At 45.3% G+C, this 16,833-nt stretch overlaps 1 protein-coding gene across 2 annotated transcripts in view; it reads left to right on the forward strand.

The window, feature by feature from the left end:
- Positions 1–16,833, forward strand: part of TLN2 (talin 2) — a 406,920-nt gene that overhangs the window by 219,039 nt on the left and 171,048 nt on the right. For both annotated transcript variants that reach the window (XM_020286036.2, XM_076004441.1), the window contains exons 4-9: positions 4,042–4,213; positions 6,010–6,107; positions 7,432–7,561; positions 8,604–8,756; positions 10,627–10,769; positions 12,460–12,587. In XM_020286036.2, the coding sequence (XP_020141625.1) occupies positions 4,078–4,213; positions 6,010–6,107; positions 7,432–7,561; positions 8,604–8,756; positions 10,627–10,769; positions 12,460–12,587 (788 nt within the window). In that variant the 5' untranslated portion in view covers positions 4,042–4,077. The remainder of the gene's footprint in view (positions 1–4,041; positions 4,214–6,009; positions 6,108–7,431; positions 7,562–8,603; positions 8,757–10,626; positions 10,770–12,459; positions 12,588–16,833) is intronic.

Here is a 16,833-nt window from a genome sequence, read left to right on the forward strand (position 1 = left end):
AGTCTTTATCCAGACGTGTTGTCTGTGTGGCATGGTTTTCTCGGGGCTTTAGTGCATGTGCAGTGTGAGACTGCTCACCAGTGCTGCAAATACACACTCATCCCTAGTTGACATTTCTAGGTTGCTATGCGCTTTAATCCTACTTGCTTTTTGCCGCGGGGTAAGTCATGGTCCTTGTCTCCAGCAAGTGTTCATCTTGCCAGTCTCTGGTCTGTCGTGAGCAGTGCTAGAAACAGCTCATCGCCATGGTTCTCGTGGGAGGGTGATTAAATCACCGTGCACTTTGATTTCAGACCTCGTCTAGGTTCCCCTATGTGAGTGGTCTCCTTGTACAATACTGATAATAATGCCTTGTCTTTGTATGTAATGTTAGAGATTACAAGGCATTTTCACATGCATCATTTACATTTTTAAAACATTCCTGTGAAGTATATTGTTGGTCTTGTCTTATGCTTGGGAAAACCAAATCGTAACTAAACAGGGATCCAGGAGCAAAGAGACGACCCTGGGGCCTTTTTAGTCTTGGACCCGAGTGCAGTGCTGTCTGAGAATGACTGCTTTGGTTTTCTGGATTTTTTTTTTTTTTTAGTAACATATTCCTGCATAATGCTATTGATGCTTTTTTGCAGGAGTTGTTTTAGAGTGATAGAAAAGTTGAGAACACAAGTCCCATGATGAATGTCTGTCTGGTGCTCCTCATCTGTTCAACATCTACCCTGAACTAGGGTGGTCCCTGCCTTCTGGGGCCCCCCTCGTCGGATGTTAGGATGGGTTGACAGAGGATCCGACGGGAGTAGCTGGCCGGGCATTGAGTACCTGCAGGAAGGTTCTTCTGCGGGAGCTGGGTACCTCCTGCTCTCTGAAGGCTGCAGAGGGGAAGTGAAGGGTCCAGGGGCCCGAAGCACGGGCAGGCCTGGGAGGGAGCCTGGGCTGCACACTCCTCTTCCAGCACCTTTTCCTGCGAACCCAGACTCACCCACTCCTCTCCCAGGCAGGCTCAGGGCAGCAGTGTGGGCTGAGCCCAGAACAGAGAGCATGTGTGATGGGGAAGGGCACTTAGCTGTCCCGGGACTGTCTCTAGGGCCACAAAAGGTGGAAACCATGTCTGTGTAGATAACTTCCCAGTGGAGTTTGCAGCAACCACAGGATGCGCATGTTTGCACGAAAAAGTCTTAAGATATTAGCGCCTGTTCCTCTGCCCCCTTCCAGCAGGCCTGTCTGGAGGCCGCACCTGCTGCACCAGCCCCTCCCCCATCCTCTTCTGGACCTGCTACTCCAGGCAGGCTCTGCTCCACCCCTCCATGACACCCCTCCAACTGGCTGGATTCAGTTGTGTGTTTTCTCGGTGGCATCTCGCCTGACCTGTGACCGGCAGTCAGCACAGCTGGTCTCCCCCTTCTGTTTGATGCACTTTCTTCCAGCTTCCACCCTCTGTCTGCTCTCCCCTTCCCCTGTCCCTGCTCCTCTTCCTGATGCAGAATGCCGCTCCCAGGCCAGGACTCTCTCTGTGTCTCTCTTCCTTACTCCCTAGATGGTCTTTCTAGGCCCTTCTGCCCAGTGGTATCTCCAGATTCACCTGTGACTCTCTGCTCTATCTGCCCCCTGAATACATCCAGAGAAACTCACCTCTAGATCTTTGTCCCTCCCATCACTGTGTCTCCAGCAGCCTTCATTTCCCCAGTGGTTTTGGACAGATTTTCTTCCTCTCCTTCCTGTCTGCCTCAGAGCATCACTCCTGTCACCTCACTGACCTTTCGTCCCCAGGGGCCTCCCCCCTTTTCCTGCCCTGCTATGTGGTGTGTCTCCTGCTCCTTCCTGAGCTCCGGTATTGGGTCCTGCTGTTGCATTTGGTTCTTGGGCCCGTGTCCTGGCTCTGTCTTGGCCTTCCATGGAATCTATTTTTGCATGCTTAGAAGGACCATTCATTCGCTCTTCAGAAAGCCAACTTTTAGCCTGAGAAGGGCAGCCTGCACACAAAGGGGATTAAGCACCCTCTCCTGTCTAATGTGTCCCCTAAACAGCATCCATACCTACATGGAGCTCTGTGGCCTTCTCCACTGACTGTTAGCACCAGCCATCCCATTGTCACCAGCCCCAGGGGACAGATGGACCATGGAGTAATCTGCATCACAGCAAATTAGGCCATTTATCTCTGGAGTTTAAATTTTATTTCCCCAAACTGGGGAGTTGCTTGGCTAAATATGCCTATATAAAGAGAGGCAGCAGTAGCATTCACATATGGTTTCAAAAGTCCTTAATGTCACAGGTGGAAAATTGCTGGATATTTTGAATTCCTCTGCCGTGTCAGCAGTCCAGCCACTGCCCAGGCTGTAGTAAATTAATTCCGTTTGGGGCAGATTCTCAGTAAACACTGCTGTGGTTTGTTGAGTAGTTTATCTTGACATTTCTCAAATAGGAAATATTTTTACATTTCTACAGACAAAATTCATTCAGCATGCAAGCATGGGCGAGAATGGCTTTACAGCTGAGGGGCCTGAAAGGTTGCTTCATGTGGATGAACCCTGTCCTCAGACACTAGAGCAGCTGTTGGAAAGTGTACCCTGTGCCCAAGTGACCCAGCCACCTGTTGTCAGGAAGCCAACAGCGCAACGTGCTGAGAAGCCCAAGCCTTGGGGCCCCAGTGCAGCATCTGGGCCCAGGCAGCCTGCTGTCCCCTCGGCCTTTTGGCCACCTCGTTGCTTCTTGGCACTTGCCTTGCTCAGGGGGCAGGAGGCACAGAGGAGGCCAAGACCTAGGCTTGCTACCTGTAGGCGCTCTAATAATTAAAGACAAGAAAGAGTGTGAGCATGAGATGCCTGTGGATTTACGTCACCTGTGCTGCGCTAAGATTTTTTTCGTTCCTCACTATAAATGGCCTTGTTTTGTTTGCTGGGATGGTACCCGGCCAGTTAAGTCTGAGTTGGTTCTTCAGGTGCAGGGAAGAAGCATTTGTGGTACAGGTTTCTTTCTGCCTCCATCTCGTGCCCAAGGCGGCCTATGTGAGGTAGAGGCTGGCTTGGGCGTGGGGAGCAGGGGACAGTTAAGTTTCTGGCCATAGAATAGAGCAGGTACTGGAACTAGACCATCAGCCACCAACCCAAAGGAAATGCACTAAACTGTTGGATGTGCATTTTAAAAAGAAGGCATTTATGAGGTAACTCAAACTCAGCCAAAACCTGTGTATTTTCCCAAAACCATTGAACTGGACAAGAAGCGAAATGCCCCACTAGTTTGTCTGAACGAGATCAGAACTGGGTTGACGTTGTGTTCACTCGGAGCCCCTGAATGTACGTAAGGCTGCATGGTACGCCTGGCGTTTCTCGTGGGCCCATCTGGCCTCATTAGTGATGGCTGGGCATTGGCCTTGCAGCCGTCATCTCCCGTCAGGATTCTGTTTTCTGAACCATGCAGGGCCAGTATCATTACAGACACTTCGTTTATGGAGACATTGAGGCCCAGAGTGCCATGTGACTTGCTCAGATTGACACAGGCTCTCTGTGATGGAGCCGGGCCCAGAAGTCTCGTCTTCCTGGCAGGTGGGCGGTGGGGCTCTCTGTCGTGAGGAGCACCTGAGAGGGCAGCCCTGAGTCTTCCGTGTCCCTGTGGGAGCCAGTGGGGAGGGATCCAGGGGCACCGAGGCTGCTGACAAGTGTCTTCAGGAGACAGCCGTGGGCACCCAGGGCTCTCTGCCTCTCGCCTTGAGGACGTTACTTGGGGAAACTCTGCTCCCAAAGAAAGACCCCTTCAGGGAGCCCGAGGACTGTTGAGCGGGAGGCTGGGTGAACACGTGTAGTTCCCGCCTCCTAAGGGATTCTCCTTGTCACCCCGTGGCAATGACCCTGAGACCGTACGCTGCTGTCATCTGTCTTTACATTTTTCAAAAGCGATTGTTAAACTTTGTTTTAGTAGCCGAGGTAGACTCTCAAAGGTGCTGTTTTCTTCTCTCGATTTTTGAAGTTGGTTCGCGCGTCCAGCGTTTCTTCCTCAAGGCGAGTGAGTGACGGTCGCGGACGTCAGCGTTTGCCTCTTTGTGTTTTCCAGGCGTTCTAAGTGAGACCTTCCAAGTCGCCTGGGAACATGGTGGCCCTGTCCTTGAAGATCTGTGTCCGCCACTGCAACGTGGTGAAGACCATGCAGTTCGAGCCGTCCACGGCTGTGTACGACGCGTGCCGGGTCATCCGGGAGCGGGTGCCCGAGGCGCAAACCGGGCAAGGTAGGTCGCCGCTGACTTACTGGCTGCTTCACTTTGCAGCTAGAGAAACGGAGGCTCTGAGCAGTGCACAAGCCCCCCGGCGTGCATGTCACAAGCGAAATGTCGTCTTGGACCTGCTCGCTCCCCGTGTGAGCCTTGGGACAACAGTGACCGCACCTGCTGCCCAATTGTCCTCGTCACCACGCCCAGCACCTTGTCCCCCCCGGACATCAGAACTGCGCTCTGCAGCGTACAAGTCACTTTCGGGCAAACGGAGCTGCCCTAACACTGCTTGTGCACATCCCGAGCCCGTTCCCCGTGCCTTCCGGACCCTCCCCCCTGCCTTCCGGACCCAGGGCGAGTCTTATGTTTCAGGTCCTTTGAAGGGGCCTTATACATTTTATCTCAAACCCTAGAAGATATTTGTGATGTGTGTTTTGTGCGATGTCTGGTTAAACCGCTGACCCCATTCGCCTGAATGTAAACAGAAGGCATTCACACCATTTCATTTCCTCTTTCCCTCTCTTTGTCTTCCTTTCATATGTCCTTCCCTTACTTAGTGTTTGACCGACGGTTGAGGAATTGGATCCCTCAAGTGGATAAGGCTTTAGTTTGAAAGTGGGATAAAAGTTATCTGAAAAATTGGAAGAGTAAAAATTAAAAAATCAAACATCACATCAAGGGTAATTATAAGTAAGATGGGTCTTCTTGTAAAGATCTATAATACTTTTCACAAAACTCTTCTGATCTTTTGGTCTAAAAGCGTTATTTATGTTAATCAAAACACTGTATTATTTCTAGATTACCCCAAAATAAAAATAAAGTTTGCTTATATCCCCAACCTTACTCTGATTTGGTTGTTCATCATTTGGTTGCTTTACTGTTCTATTCCTTTTTTTTTTTTTTAATGTTTTATAGTATGCTTTTATTATTTATTTTATTTCAAAATAAATATTAAGGGGGGATACCTGTTTCTGTTATATGGATACCTTGCTGTTTCTTTTTTATTGTTTTTTTTCCTCTCAGGTTTTTCTTTCTTTCTTTGGTCTGGATTGTTACATAGCTCTTGTGAAGGTCAAAACCTTTAAAGGTCTTGAAGTTGTTTCTCTGAGTAACAGCAGAAGCTCTGGCTCTCACCTGGGTCTCTGAGCAGGAAGAAAGAAGCCTTTGGATGGAAAATGATACTACTCCCCCAGGGCCTTCCTCCTTTTGTCTCCCAGGCCAGATTCAAGGTTTCCTATGGAAAACACTAAGTTTAACTTTCTAGAGTTTTCATAATCTGGTAGTAGTGGGGGGCAGAGCCTTCATCTCAGGAGGAACTCCTACCTTTCTTTTATAATGCTCTCTTGGGATGACAGGGACCATTCCAGGTGTCAGGGCTGCACCTGTGCCCCTTTGCCTGAGTGGCCTTGGACTTGGGTGGTCACTTCCTTAGTTGTTTCTCCATGACTGTCTTCTCATTCTCCGTGGGTTCTCGGCCTGGTTTTTATAGCAAGGATTAAGCAACAAACTCAAATTCAGCTATAAAAAAATTTGGACTGCTTTGTTCTTGGTGTTTCCCTCAATTTTAGGCACAGCCACGGCCCACTGGTGTTAGGAAGCACGAGGCTCGTTCGTGGGTGTTGCTTCTGCGACTCATCTCTTCCTCCTCCAGGTCTGCTCTGGCCCAGCCGCTGCTTGTGTTGTCAAAAGGAAACGTTTCGCCGTGCCGGAGCAGAGCACCCACATCCTCGCCCAGTCAGCAGGCTCAGCGCCGGGAGTCAGCGACGGCTTCGCTGCCGCCTTGTCTTCTATTTTCCTTTCTGTTTGTGTTCCAGCTTCCGACTATGGGCTGTTTCTTTCGGATGAAGACCCCAGGAAAGGGATTTGGCTGGAGGCGGGCAGAACACTGGATTACTACATGTTGCGAAACGGGGTATGCTGCTCATCCCGGGTTTGGGGTTTTCATTGCTTTGTCCCTGGGCCTCCCATAGACGCCAGCGTTATTACACCATTTGGATTCAAGGGCATCTTAGTAATAGTTTCGATGTCATGAGCTTTGTAAGGGCTGTCCAGGCGGTGTTGGAAAACGTCAGCATCCAAATTCTTGCGATTGCACAGACGGATTGAAGCAGTTTGGGTCAGTGTGTGAAGCACTTTCTACATGCCGTTGTTGGGCTTGGTAGGTGTGCGATGCGATATAGCGTCCGGCTCTAAGTGTGCAGGAGGTGTCCCTGAGCCTGGGGATGGGGTGTAGGGACAGATGAGAGGGGAAAATGCAATGAGATCCTGAAGGCAATTGGAGACTGAATGTTAATCAGCGCTTTTGGTTTTGAAAAAGAAACTTCAAATTAGAGATGTGAGTTTAATAATGATCAGTAATAGTAACAACAACAACAAAATGGTTGTATCATGGAATTAAGGAGGGGTAATGAGAAAAAAAATGGGTTAAACGGTTTGTTCAGGCTTAACCTGTAAGATACCAGGTATCTTGGTATGTTGCATGGAGTGAGCTATCAGATGGGTCCGTCTTCCATAAAGTGAGAACGAGCTATGTGATGCTGATTAATTTCCCTTAGGTGGTTCTGTTTTTAGGAAGTGTAGTAAACAAGAAATCTCTTGTTTAAAAATAAGTCCCAAACTTTTTACCCCATTTGGTCTTGGCATTATTGTTTCACTCCACTCTTGTGAATGAATACCTCTACTACCATGATACACCACTGCTGGGAAGAATTATGGGGATATTATGCATGTATTTCATTATATAGAATAAGAGTAAAATTTGTTAAGTAAAATTTTAAAAATAAATTTTTATTTTATGTGTACAGAGAGTAAAAATTGCTTATGGCAATGTAAAAGATAATTGGAGGCACATACTAATGTCTTTTTAAAAGGCAAATAGTCATTTCCCTCTACTGACTCTCATTAGAGCAGATAATTCCCAGCCTTTCAGGAGGACATGCATTACTTTCATCTCACAAAGGGTAGTTTTCAGTAATTTTGAGTTTATAAATATTACTTCTTGGGGTACAATTTTACTGTCGGCTTTTAAAGAAATCTTTATGAAAGCGATTATTTAGCACTGGAGGGTCTATATTACAGTAGTGGCAATAACCCTGTGCAAACTTAGGAAGGTTTTCAAAGACTTTTTGGAAGAAAGAGGAAACCGGAGTCTACTGGGGAATTTAAAGCAAAGCATCCAAGTCTGTTATCTGTGTTCCCACTCGGTGCGAAATGTGTGTGTGTGGTTTGTGCTCTAGGATATTTTGGAATACAAAAAGAAACAGAGACCTCAGAAAATCCGGATGCTGGATGGATCTGTGAAAACGGTGATGGTGGACGATTCCAAGACAGTGGGGGAACTCCTGGTGACTATTTGCAGCAGGATAGGTGAGCGTCCCCGTGCCTCTGTTGTCGCGTTTTTTGCCTTGTTCTTAATTGCATGCCTCTTCTCTTTCCCGCCCCCGTGTGGTGTCTGGGCGATTTGGACTGTGTCTTCACACACCGAGTTCTGCCCAATCCCGGGAGAGTATGTTCACGCTCCCGATTTGCCAATCCGCTAACCACGTGGACGTTTCACTAAGTCACAAGGGAGCGCTTTCATTTCCCTTTCCAAAACAAAGGCATTTTCACACTGAAAGCGATGCTTTTGAAATCGTGTAATTCCATCTCCCACCCGTTGCCGCATTCTGTGTAAGCGTCACCGATGTACCCTGTCTCCTTGACTACGAATGGTGACAACCTATAGGATGGATTATTAGACAGCCTGTCCTCTTGTGGCTTCTGTTAGTCCCCCCAGAGGACGAGCCTGTCTCCGTTTTACGTGGACCTTACGTGGTCCACCTTTATGTGGGCTTTTTTACGTGGCCTTCAAATACTTGCAGAAGACAGACTTGCCTGTCTTAGTTTTTCCTTCATGCAAAGGAAGCCCAGTTCCTTCAGGCACTTCTTGGTTGACATTGTCTTGTCTTCCCCTGAATGATCCCTACTTTGTTGTTTCCCCAAAATTAGGGGAGAGAGTTGAACATGACGTTTTGAATGTGACTGACCCGGCTGAAGGTCCTCTCTTTCATTGGCCGTGGCTGCCTCCCTGGTCCTCACACTAGCAAGGCCTCTTTTTGTCCTTTGCCACCATGCATTCCTTGGGACACCACAGTCCCTAGGCTGTGGAAGGGGTCGCCTACAGTTGGATCAGTTAGATTACAGGCGTCCTTAAACTACTACGGCCCGCGGGCCACATGCGGGCCGCCTAGCACACTTATCCGGCACTCGGGGTGTGTTTGCCGCCGCTGCCGGTCCTGCTTAGCAGCCGACTCGTCCCGGGCCCACAGTGCGCACTCTCCAACGGTCTGAGGGACGGTGCACCGGCCCCCTGTTTAAAAAGTTTGAGGACCCCTGAGTTAGAATCATAACCCCTAATTTCTGTTGTTAGGAATAACGAATTATGAAGAATACTCTTTAATCCAAGAAACTATTGAAGAAAAGAAAGAGGAAGGGACGGGCACGCTCAAAAAAGACAGGACACTGTTACGAGACGAGAGGAAAATGGAGAAGTTGAAGGCCAAGCTTCACACAGATGACGACCGTAAGTGTCTGAGAAGGAAGTGAGGTGCAGGCACTAGGCCTCTCTCCTCCCCCCATGCGTACGACTCGGGGCAGGTTTTTGTTTTCTTAATTCTGTAAATAGAAACAACTGTTGTACCATTCATGTCTAAAGAAATAGTCTCTTAACATCAAATATACAAATCATGTTCACAGTTTCTTCGTTATCTTCTAAAAGTCTTCTAATAGTTTGAACTGGGATCCAAACAAGGCTGGACAACATGTCTCTTAATTCTTTTTTAACTAAGTGGGTTCCCTTTCCATCTGTTTTTTAATTGACAAATAATGATTGTGTATATTCATGGGGTACGATGTGATGTTTTAATTTATGTAGAAAGACTCAGTCAAGCTAATTAACATATCTCACCTCACTACCTTATTTTTTTATAGTGCAAATGTTAAAAATCGATTAGCAATTTTGAAATATATAATACATTATTATTAACTGGTCACCATGCAGTGCAATGGTCCATCTCTTTATTTCCTTAAAATTTTTTGTGTGTGTGTGAAGAAACCAGATTGTTAATTGTATAGCATTTCCTGCAGTCTTGGATTTTGGTCATAGCATAGTGTATGGTGTCATTTAACATGTCCCTTTGTCCCTTTTAATTCCTTAGACCTGCAGGCTTGATTAGATTTAAGTGTGTGTATGTGTTAGAATAAAGGTGCCTCCCTTAGTGGTGATGTGTACTTTGATCAGAGAGTTGTTTCTGTTTGTCTTCTTTGAGGGGATGCTACGTCCATAGATGACCATTTCCTAGACTCATTATTTCCTTAAGGGTAAAAAATAGTAACATAATTCTACTATGGGAAAGTCATTTTCTACAACTGCATGGTTATTGACAATATATGGAAAAGCCAGCACAGAATCTCATGTGCCCCTACAGCCCAAGCTTGTGTGTGCCTTGCTGCCTGCTCCTCCACCAAGAGGATCTTAATTCATTGCACAGTCCACTTAAGATTTCCCAGCCCCTTTCTTTCCGTGCTCTTATTCTTGCTGCTGCATTGGAATGACGTCCTCATTGTCATTGTGTTTGTTGATCTTTGGTAGGGCTCTCATTTCCTCTGACCCTTTCTCTGTTTTTTTTTTTCTTTCTACCTCGTTTGATTTCCAATTATATACATCTTTCCAAGAGTTTAGTAGACAAATCCTAAGGATTTATTATTATGCACATGATACTCTGTGTGCTGAAGTTGCTTATAATCTAGTGAGGCCGGTAAGATGTACTTACCAACAACACGTATGTTAAGCCCAGAGAGAAGTATAGCAGTGAGACCTGTGGACCATGTGCAGGGGAATTATCCATTCCCATGCACCTAGACGTGAGGACCGGGTTCTCAGACTGGCTGAGATACGAGCTGGGCCACGCGTGAGGTTCCAGCAGTCCTCTCTTTCGTGTTCTGTCTGCCCCATCCCTCCACACATTCATTTTCTTCCCCTTTTGTACTTGGGGTCTGTTAGGCTCAGAGTCTCAAAATAACTTCCCTTGCTGAGACTGAAGTGTTTACTCTCAATTTGAAAGGAAATCCTAACTTGGTTCCTTAGCACAAATGCTGATTTCCTTATTTCTTCCCCCAACTCCCTACAGGGAGAGAGGGACCTGTTAGAAATTCATTGTAGTGCCTTCGCTAACTTTAGGAATGGCTGGGAATTTTCTCCCTCCTCACTGCTTTTGTTGGTCATATGGTTAGATGAGAAATTGTTTTGCAAAGTTAAAAAGCACAGTTCTAATGTAAGAAGTAGCTGCAAATATCAGAGTTGAAGAAATCTGCATCACACTGCTGTTTTGGTAAATCCCCTTTAATTAAGAGGAAAAATGAACAGTTCTCTTATATGCCTTGTTGTGTTGCAGTAAATTGGCTGGATCACAGCCGAACATTCAGAGAACAAGGAGTGGATGAAAATGAGACGTTGCTGCTTAGACGGAAGTTCTTTTACTCTGATCAGAATGTAGATTCGAGAGACCCTGTGCAGCTGAACTTGCTGTATGTTCAGGTACGGTATTAACTGCTCAGACACGGAGGTGGTCGAGGTTTCGGGAAGCTCCTGGCTGTAGCTTGAAGAGAGCTGGAGTGTGGCGCTGGCTTCTGTCCCATGTGTGGTGTCCAGTTTCTGGTGGGCGCTGCTCGTGGACTCACTTGTTGTGTTGTGGTGCAGGCGGTCTTCATTGTGAGCTGCCGGCTGTCCAGTGTAGGGCCTCTCTGTGGCTTCCCAGACTGGGACCTAGTGGCCAGTGCCATCCCTCTCTGCTTGGCTTTGAGGGACGATTGTATTTCATTTAACCTGCTCACCATTTCAGATGCACTACAGCTTTCTGAGCATCTTAGAATACAAGAGAATATCGGTCAGAAAATCAGTACTTCTCATCACCTGGAAGATAGCCTCTCAATAACCTTTCTGTCTTTACCATTAACTAACTGTTTAAACTCCACAAAGATAGTTCACATATTTGAGTTACAGTTTCCCAGTATGTAAGATGTGGGCTTAGCCCTGGATTGTCCCTGTGGCCTCTTTTGCCTCAAGGAAAACATCATCCGTCTTTCTCCTGTTTTCTCTCCCCACCTCCCACCAAACTTCCTTCCATTCTTTCCTTCCCTCCTTCCCTTTCCTTTCCTTCTATTATTTATCTATCTACCCACCATAGAAATAGTGCAGGGATTGACAAACTGCAGCCATGCCCTCTGCCTGTGTTTGCAAATAAAGTTTTATTAGTACACAACTCATTCATTTAAGTATTGCATGCCGCTAAATCCCTTTATGTGTTACGTAACTGTGTATGTATTTTCTGTAGCTGTTCTCACGTTCCAGTGGCAGAGTTCGGTCATTGTGACAGAGGCTGTGTGGCCCATAAGGCCTGAAATGTTTATACTATTTAGCCTTTTAGAGGAGAAGATTGCTGACCCCTGAGTTAGTGGATGGAAGGATGGCATGGAAGGGGGGTGAGCGGCGAGAAGACAGGCTGGGAGCCCAGGAGGGAAATAGCAGGCAGACGAGAAGACGCTTGTTGGTTTAAGGCTCAGTGTGATAGTTAACAGTGTCCGTCCTAGTGCCTGAGGGGTTGTTTACCTAGAGAAAGGAAAGGGAGAAAGATGAGGGGAAAATAGCAACAGTAGTAGCAGTGGATCGAGAACCAGGAGAAGAACTTCAGAGACCACGAGCTCCCCGATGCTTGTCATTTCCCCTAAATGTCTTGAGCCTTCATTTGTTGTCTGTCTGTCTGTCTCCATCTTTCTCTCTTTCTCTCCTTCTCTGCTTATGGTACATTGGTTTTTATCTTGGGATGGAGGTTGGGTTGATTTTACTTCTAGATATTCTTCCTGCTGGCTTTATGATTTAGGGGCATAAGAAAAGTAACTTGTATTTCTGATTTGGCCTCTCTGATCATTTCACAAGGTTTTCCTTTGCCTCTTTATTTTTCATAATCACTCTGCCTTCCTGGATTATCATCAAGCTGTTCTTGGGATGCACCTGGCACCCCTGATGCTTTCCGTCTACAGCCATTTGGGGCAAAGACTTGTTTTCCTTCCACCTTAATCCTGCTGTGCTGCAGTCACCAGCAGTGTCCTGCACGTGTCACTGTAGGTCGGCTGGCACTGTCCCCGCCCCATGGACAGCGGGAGTGTGTCAGAGGAGGGCATGTGTCTCTGCTCCAGGCCTGATGCTCTTCCTTCTGCTTGTGTTGCAGGCTCGGGACGACATCCTGAACGGCTCTCACCCTGTCTCCTTCGAGAAAGCCTGTGAGTTTGGTGGATTTCAAGCCCAGATACAGTTCGGACCTCATGTGGAACATAAACACAAACCTGGATTCTTAGAGTAAACGACCCTTTGTTGTTCTCTTTTTCTCTTTTGTTCTCCTCTGTTCCTTCCACATGTTTATTTTTGAGCGAGGTACCCAAAATACACACGGTGATTTCAATCAGTGGTGAGGATGTTGTTTGTTACTCAGTTTGAGTGTATGACCAAATTTATGGACCTTGGGGAAGGCCAGAGAAACTTAGAAATTTCTCCCATTGGATAGAAATTCAGTGTCAAGATGGCTGTAAAGGTCATCCACTCCAGGGGTCAGACAATGTGTAATTCCTCTGTACCAGAGAGTCTGCTGCACCCTCAGGCTGTTGTCTAGCCTGTCCTAGGACGTCTGTAGAGTTGAGGAACTCAACTTCCTCCATCTTCGATAACCTCTGCCCATTGGGACATTCCTTCTTTATATTAGAACACATTTTGTCATCTTTAATTTGTTTGTACCTCTGCATTAGAACAGCAGAGTATAAGATTCACAGTCTTTATTACAATCTTAAGAATTCTTCGTCGCTTTTAACGTGTGAAATACTTGTTCTGTTCTTTCCACCCATTTGGTCTTTGAGTCTCTTTTTTAAAATGACGGTGCGTTTTCTGGCTCCAGACTTCAAGATTCAGGAGAAAGCTAACCTTGCAGGTTCATCACTGCCCCACAGGACATGGCCTTAGGTTTGGGTTTCCTGGAAATGCGCAGCACGTCCATTCCAGCCATGCACAGGCTGCTGTTTGAGGGTGTTCTCCCCTCTGGAGTTTTCCAAGGGTCTTGTCTATTTCTTCTTCCGGTAATATTCCTTTTCTTTACCTGTGTTCCCCCCCAAATTCTTTTTTTGTTTTTCCTTTCTACTTCCTCTTAGTGCAGATGAAACATTTGCATAAGCCATAAAAATCACTCCAGAGTGGTGAGTGTCATGCTGTCACCCAGAGTCGAACTTGTAGGGGGTTTGGAAGTGGGGACATGGTGTGAAGGCCAGCCTGGGAGTGGGAGGTCACGAGCTTTTCTGGAGGATGAGGCAGCTGGCGTGAGGTGTGTTGAGTAGGTCGTCCATCGTACTGTGTCCATGTGTATTGGGGCGGGGGGAGGAAAACACAAAGGCTTACTTTGCCCTTGACCCCACTCTCACCTTGGTGGAAAGTAACTGGGACCTGCATATGCCCTTGAGTAAGAAGAAAACCTGACTTTTCTCCTGGTGGCAGAGAATGCCTGGCCAGTATGCTGTTTGGTCTACATTGAGTTCTTAGCAGAAAAACCCAAAAACGTCTACCCTTGAGTTGGTAAATTCCTGGGAGCCTTTCCAAGGTGGTGCTTCGCCCTGCAATTCGCCATATGGTGACCTTGAATCTGAGAGTGGCTCTGAGCAGTTCCTGTCACTCACTTTGTTTTTGTTCCACAGTCTCCAAACGAGTCACATGGGCAAGTGTTCCCAAGGACCCATTTCTACCTGGCTATTCTGGCTTCCTCTGCAGGAGCCTGGGGAAGCTCAGACACTTTTCCAAAAGCCGCATGCACGTGTTCTTTTAGGAGTTTCTACATTCCCACATTCTAACCTCACAGCTGGTCCCTGAGATACATTGGATGTCATAAATCTGAGGATTTTGGCCAAGGACATTGATAAATAAACACCAAGAACTAGTTAGGCCTTGGAGGAAACAGCATTTCTATCTGTTTCTAGACTGACTGATGAAGAATAGGAAAAAATGGAGGGAAAATGGATGAACCAAGAAAAATTGACATGTTTATTCTTAGGGTTTCCTAGCTGTGTAAACCTATGTGGCTCTGGTGGGAAAGAGATCCAGTGTAACCATTGATTGGATGACTACACGGGTGACGATGCTACCCGGAGCATTTCATTTCGCTACTGCTCTGGGACAGCTAACTCTCAGGGCCCCCTTGTGAACTGGGAAAGTGGTGTTTTATGTGACAGATGTGGAGGCAGCAGCACAGGGAGGGGAAGTGGCTTGCCCACAGTTCCTCAAAGAGTTTTTTGCAAGTAGCTTCTGACTTCTAACACTGGGTTTCTTGTTTTCAGAGACATTCCTACTTCAGGTGAAAGGCAAAGTTGCCCTTTCACTGGTCTCTCAATATGCAGCAAAATTAGGAAGGTATTTAAAAATGTGATTACAAATGTTGTTTGGTCTCTTTGCTAGTGTTACTGGTTATACCAACCAAATCATGGTGAATATTACAACATGGCTGACTGCTTGTGTTGAGATTACAAACTCATATCAGAGCACTGGTATGGGTCTTAACGACGTGGACTGCAATTTATAGTTCTATTGGAAGCTGCATACTCACACTCCAGTAAAAATGTTTTTCTCTTAATAATGTGATATTGCAAAAGTTAACCAGTTGTATCGAGTCAGCTTTTTTTTTAATTTTCTAACACGAAGCTCATGCCTCCAGTGATACGTGCACCCTTGCTCCGATTCCGAATTAAAATAAGCTTATTTTGCCTGGTAGCAATTATTTTTCCTTATGAATTTGATTTACTTTTTAATTAGACCAAAGCTAGTCTAGGTAATGAGGCATTTTCACTTAATGTACACATTTAATTGTGTGTCTTATTGCTCAGACCATACAGGTAAAACTTCCTGAGGATATAAGTCCCCTCTTGATTAAAACAAAACAGCAAGGCCACATTTCCCTGATTTGTGAGTTGGATATTCGGGTCCTGTTTTCTCCTGGACTGTCCCTGGAGACTGGCAGGGCTCTGTTTTGCAGCCTTTATGTCTCTCCCCATCTAGCTTTCATATGTGCTATCTGCTTGAATAATTCATGGATTAAAAAAATAATGAGAAGATTGGACTTTTGACAGAGCCAGGTTGGAGATACAGCCACCAGCAATTTCAGTTGCATAGTTTCTGAATGAGGTAGCTAGGGGTGTGTTTAACAGGTATGTGTCTTTTTATTTTTTGAAAGTTTGCTTAGCATTTTTGCTCAAAGTTAGCATAACATGGACAATTTTATGAGATTCTCTTTAAGCTTTCTTCAGACTCTTTCATGATTTCTGAATTCAGCACCATCTTAGTGAAGGTACTCACTTAGAATAATGAAAATCAGAGAGTCAGATATTTAAGGATTATTTTATATATCCCATCAACTTTGTAGATGGGGAAAATAGGTGCTAGAGAGAGACAGGTACAGCACAGAATCGTCAAGAGCTGGAAGCCAGATGAAAGCCAGGTCTTCCAAATCGAGTCTAATATGTTTTTACCTATCTGATGGTTTTCCTTGAGTCACCTTCAAAGAGTCCCAGAAAGGGGCATTTTATTAGGACATGAAGTAAAAACAAGGTATCTAGTAGGCAGGTATTTGCTTTATGCTCTTGCTTCCAGAAAACATATCTTGTGTTGTTCTTTAACTCACTGAGGACTTGCATGTGTGTTCTGTTGTGCCGGGTATAGGGAACATACAAGAGAGATATCATATACTAATTCCTTGCTGTCTATATGGTAAATAAACATATGAAATGCTTATTATGGAGAGTAAAAACTTTAGCTCTATGATTTCAACAAAGTCCAACATCTTAGCTGTGCCTTACATGCAGGATGGTATATGTAGGAAGTCAAAAGTTGCAGTACAATCTCCGGGGACTAGTAGGGATTGTTTCTAGAAGATCGGAAACAGTATGGTACAAGAAGCAATGTTGATCAAAGAAATTGACAAAATAGAAGGTAAATCTAAAGAAGGATTAACTCTGAAGACAGCAACAACAAAATAAATTATAATGACTAATTTTAAGACCCGTAGAAACATCTTAGAAAACTTTAAGAAGTGATCAGAGTAAAAGCTTTTTGTAGACTGTATTGTATCAGAGAAAATTAGAGTTACTGATAAACATTAGACCTTAAATTAAGTATATGCAGTAAAATTGGAGGTAACGCTTTTCATAATAAAATTGTTGGGAAAAATACTGAAGGTAGCCTAAGGGAATAGAAATAGATTGCATTAGGAAACAATGACAGAAACAGACTTTACAATTTCATTAATAAAATTTTAATTGCTGGTCAAAACAAAAAACATAGACTGTATAACTTCCAAACCAGTAGGGCAGTGGAGGCACGGGAGAAATGCAGACAACTTGACCATTAACAACAGGACTGGTGCAGGGTGGATTATGGAAACAAAGTGAGAAAAATATGGTAAAATAGAATGCATAAAATAAATATGATAAATCTATATTAGGCATCATACCAAATATAACTAAATCAAATTCAATAGTTAATAAACAGAGGTTCTCATATTGGATAGAAGTTTTTAAAA

The sequence above is a fragment of the Microcebus murinus genome, chromosome 6, assembly GCF_040939455.1.
Source record: "Microcebus murinus isolate Inina chromosome 6, M.murinus_Inina_mat1.0, whole genome shotgun sequence".
Classification (NCBI taxonomy): Eukaryota; Metazoa; Chordata; class Mammalia; order Primates; family Cheirogaleidae; genus Microcebus; species Microcebus murinus.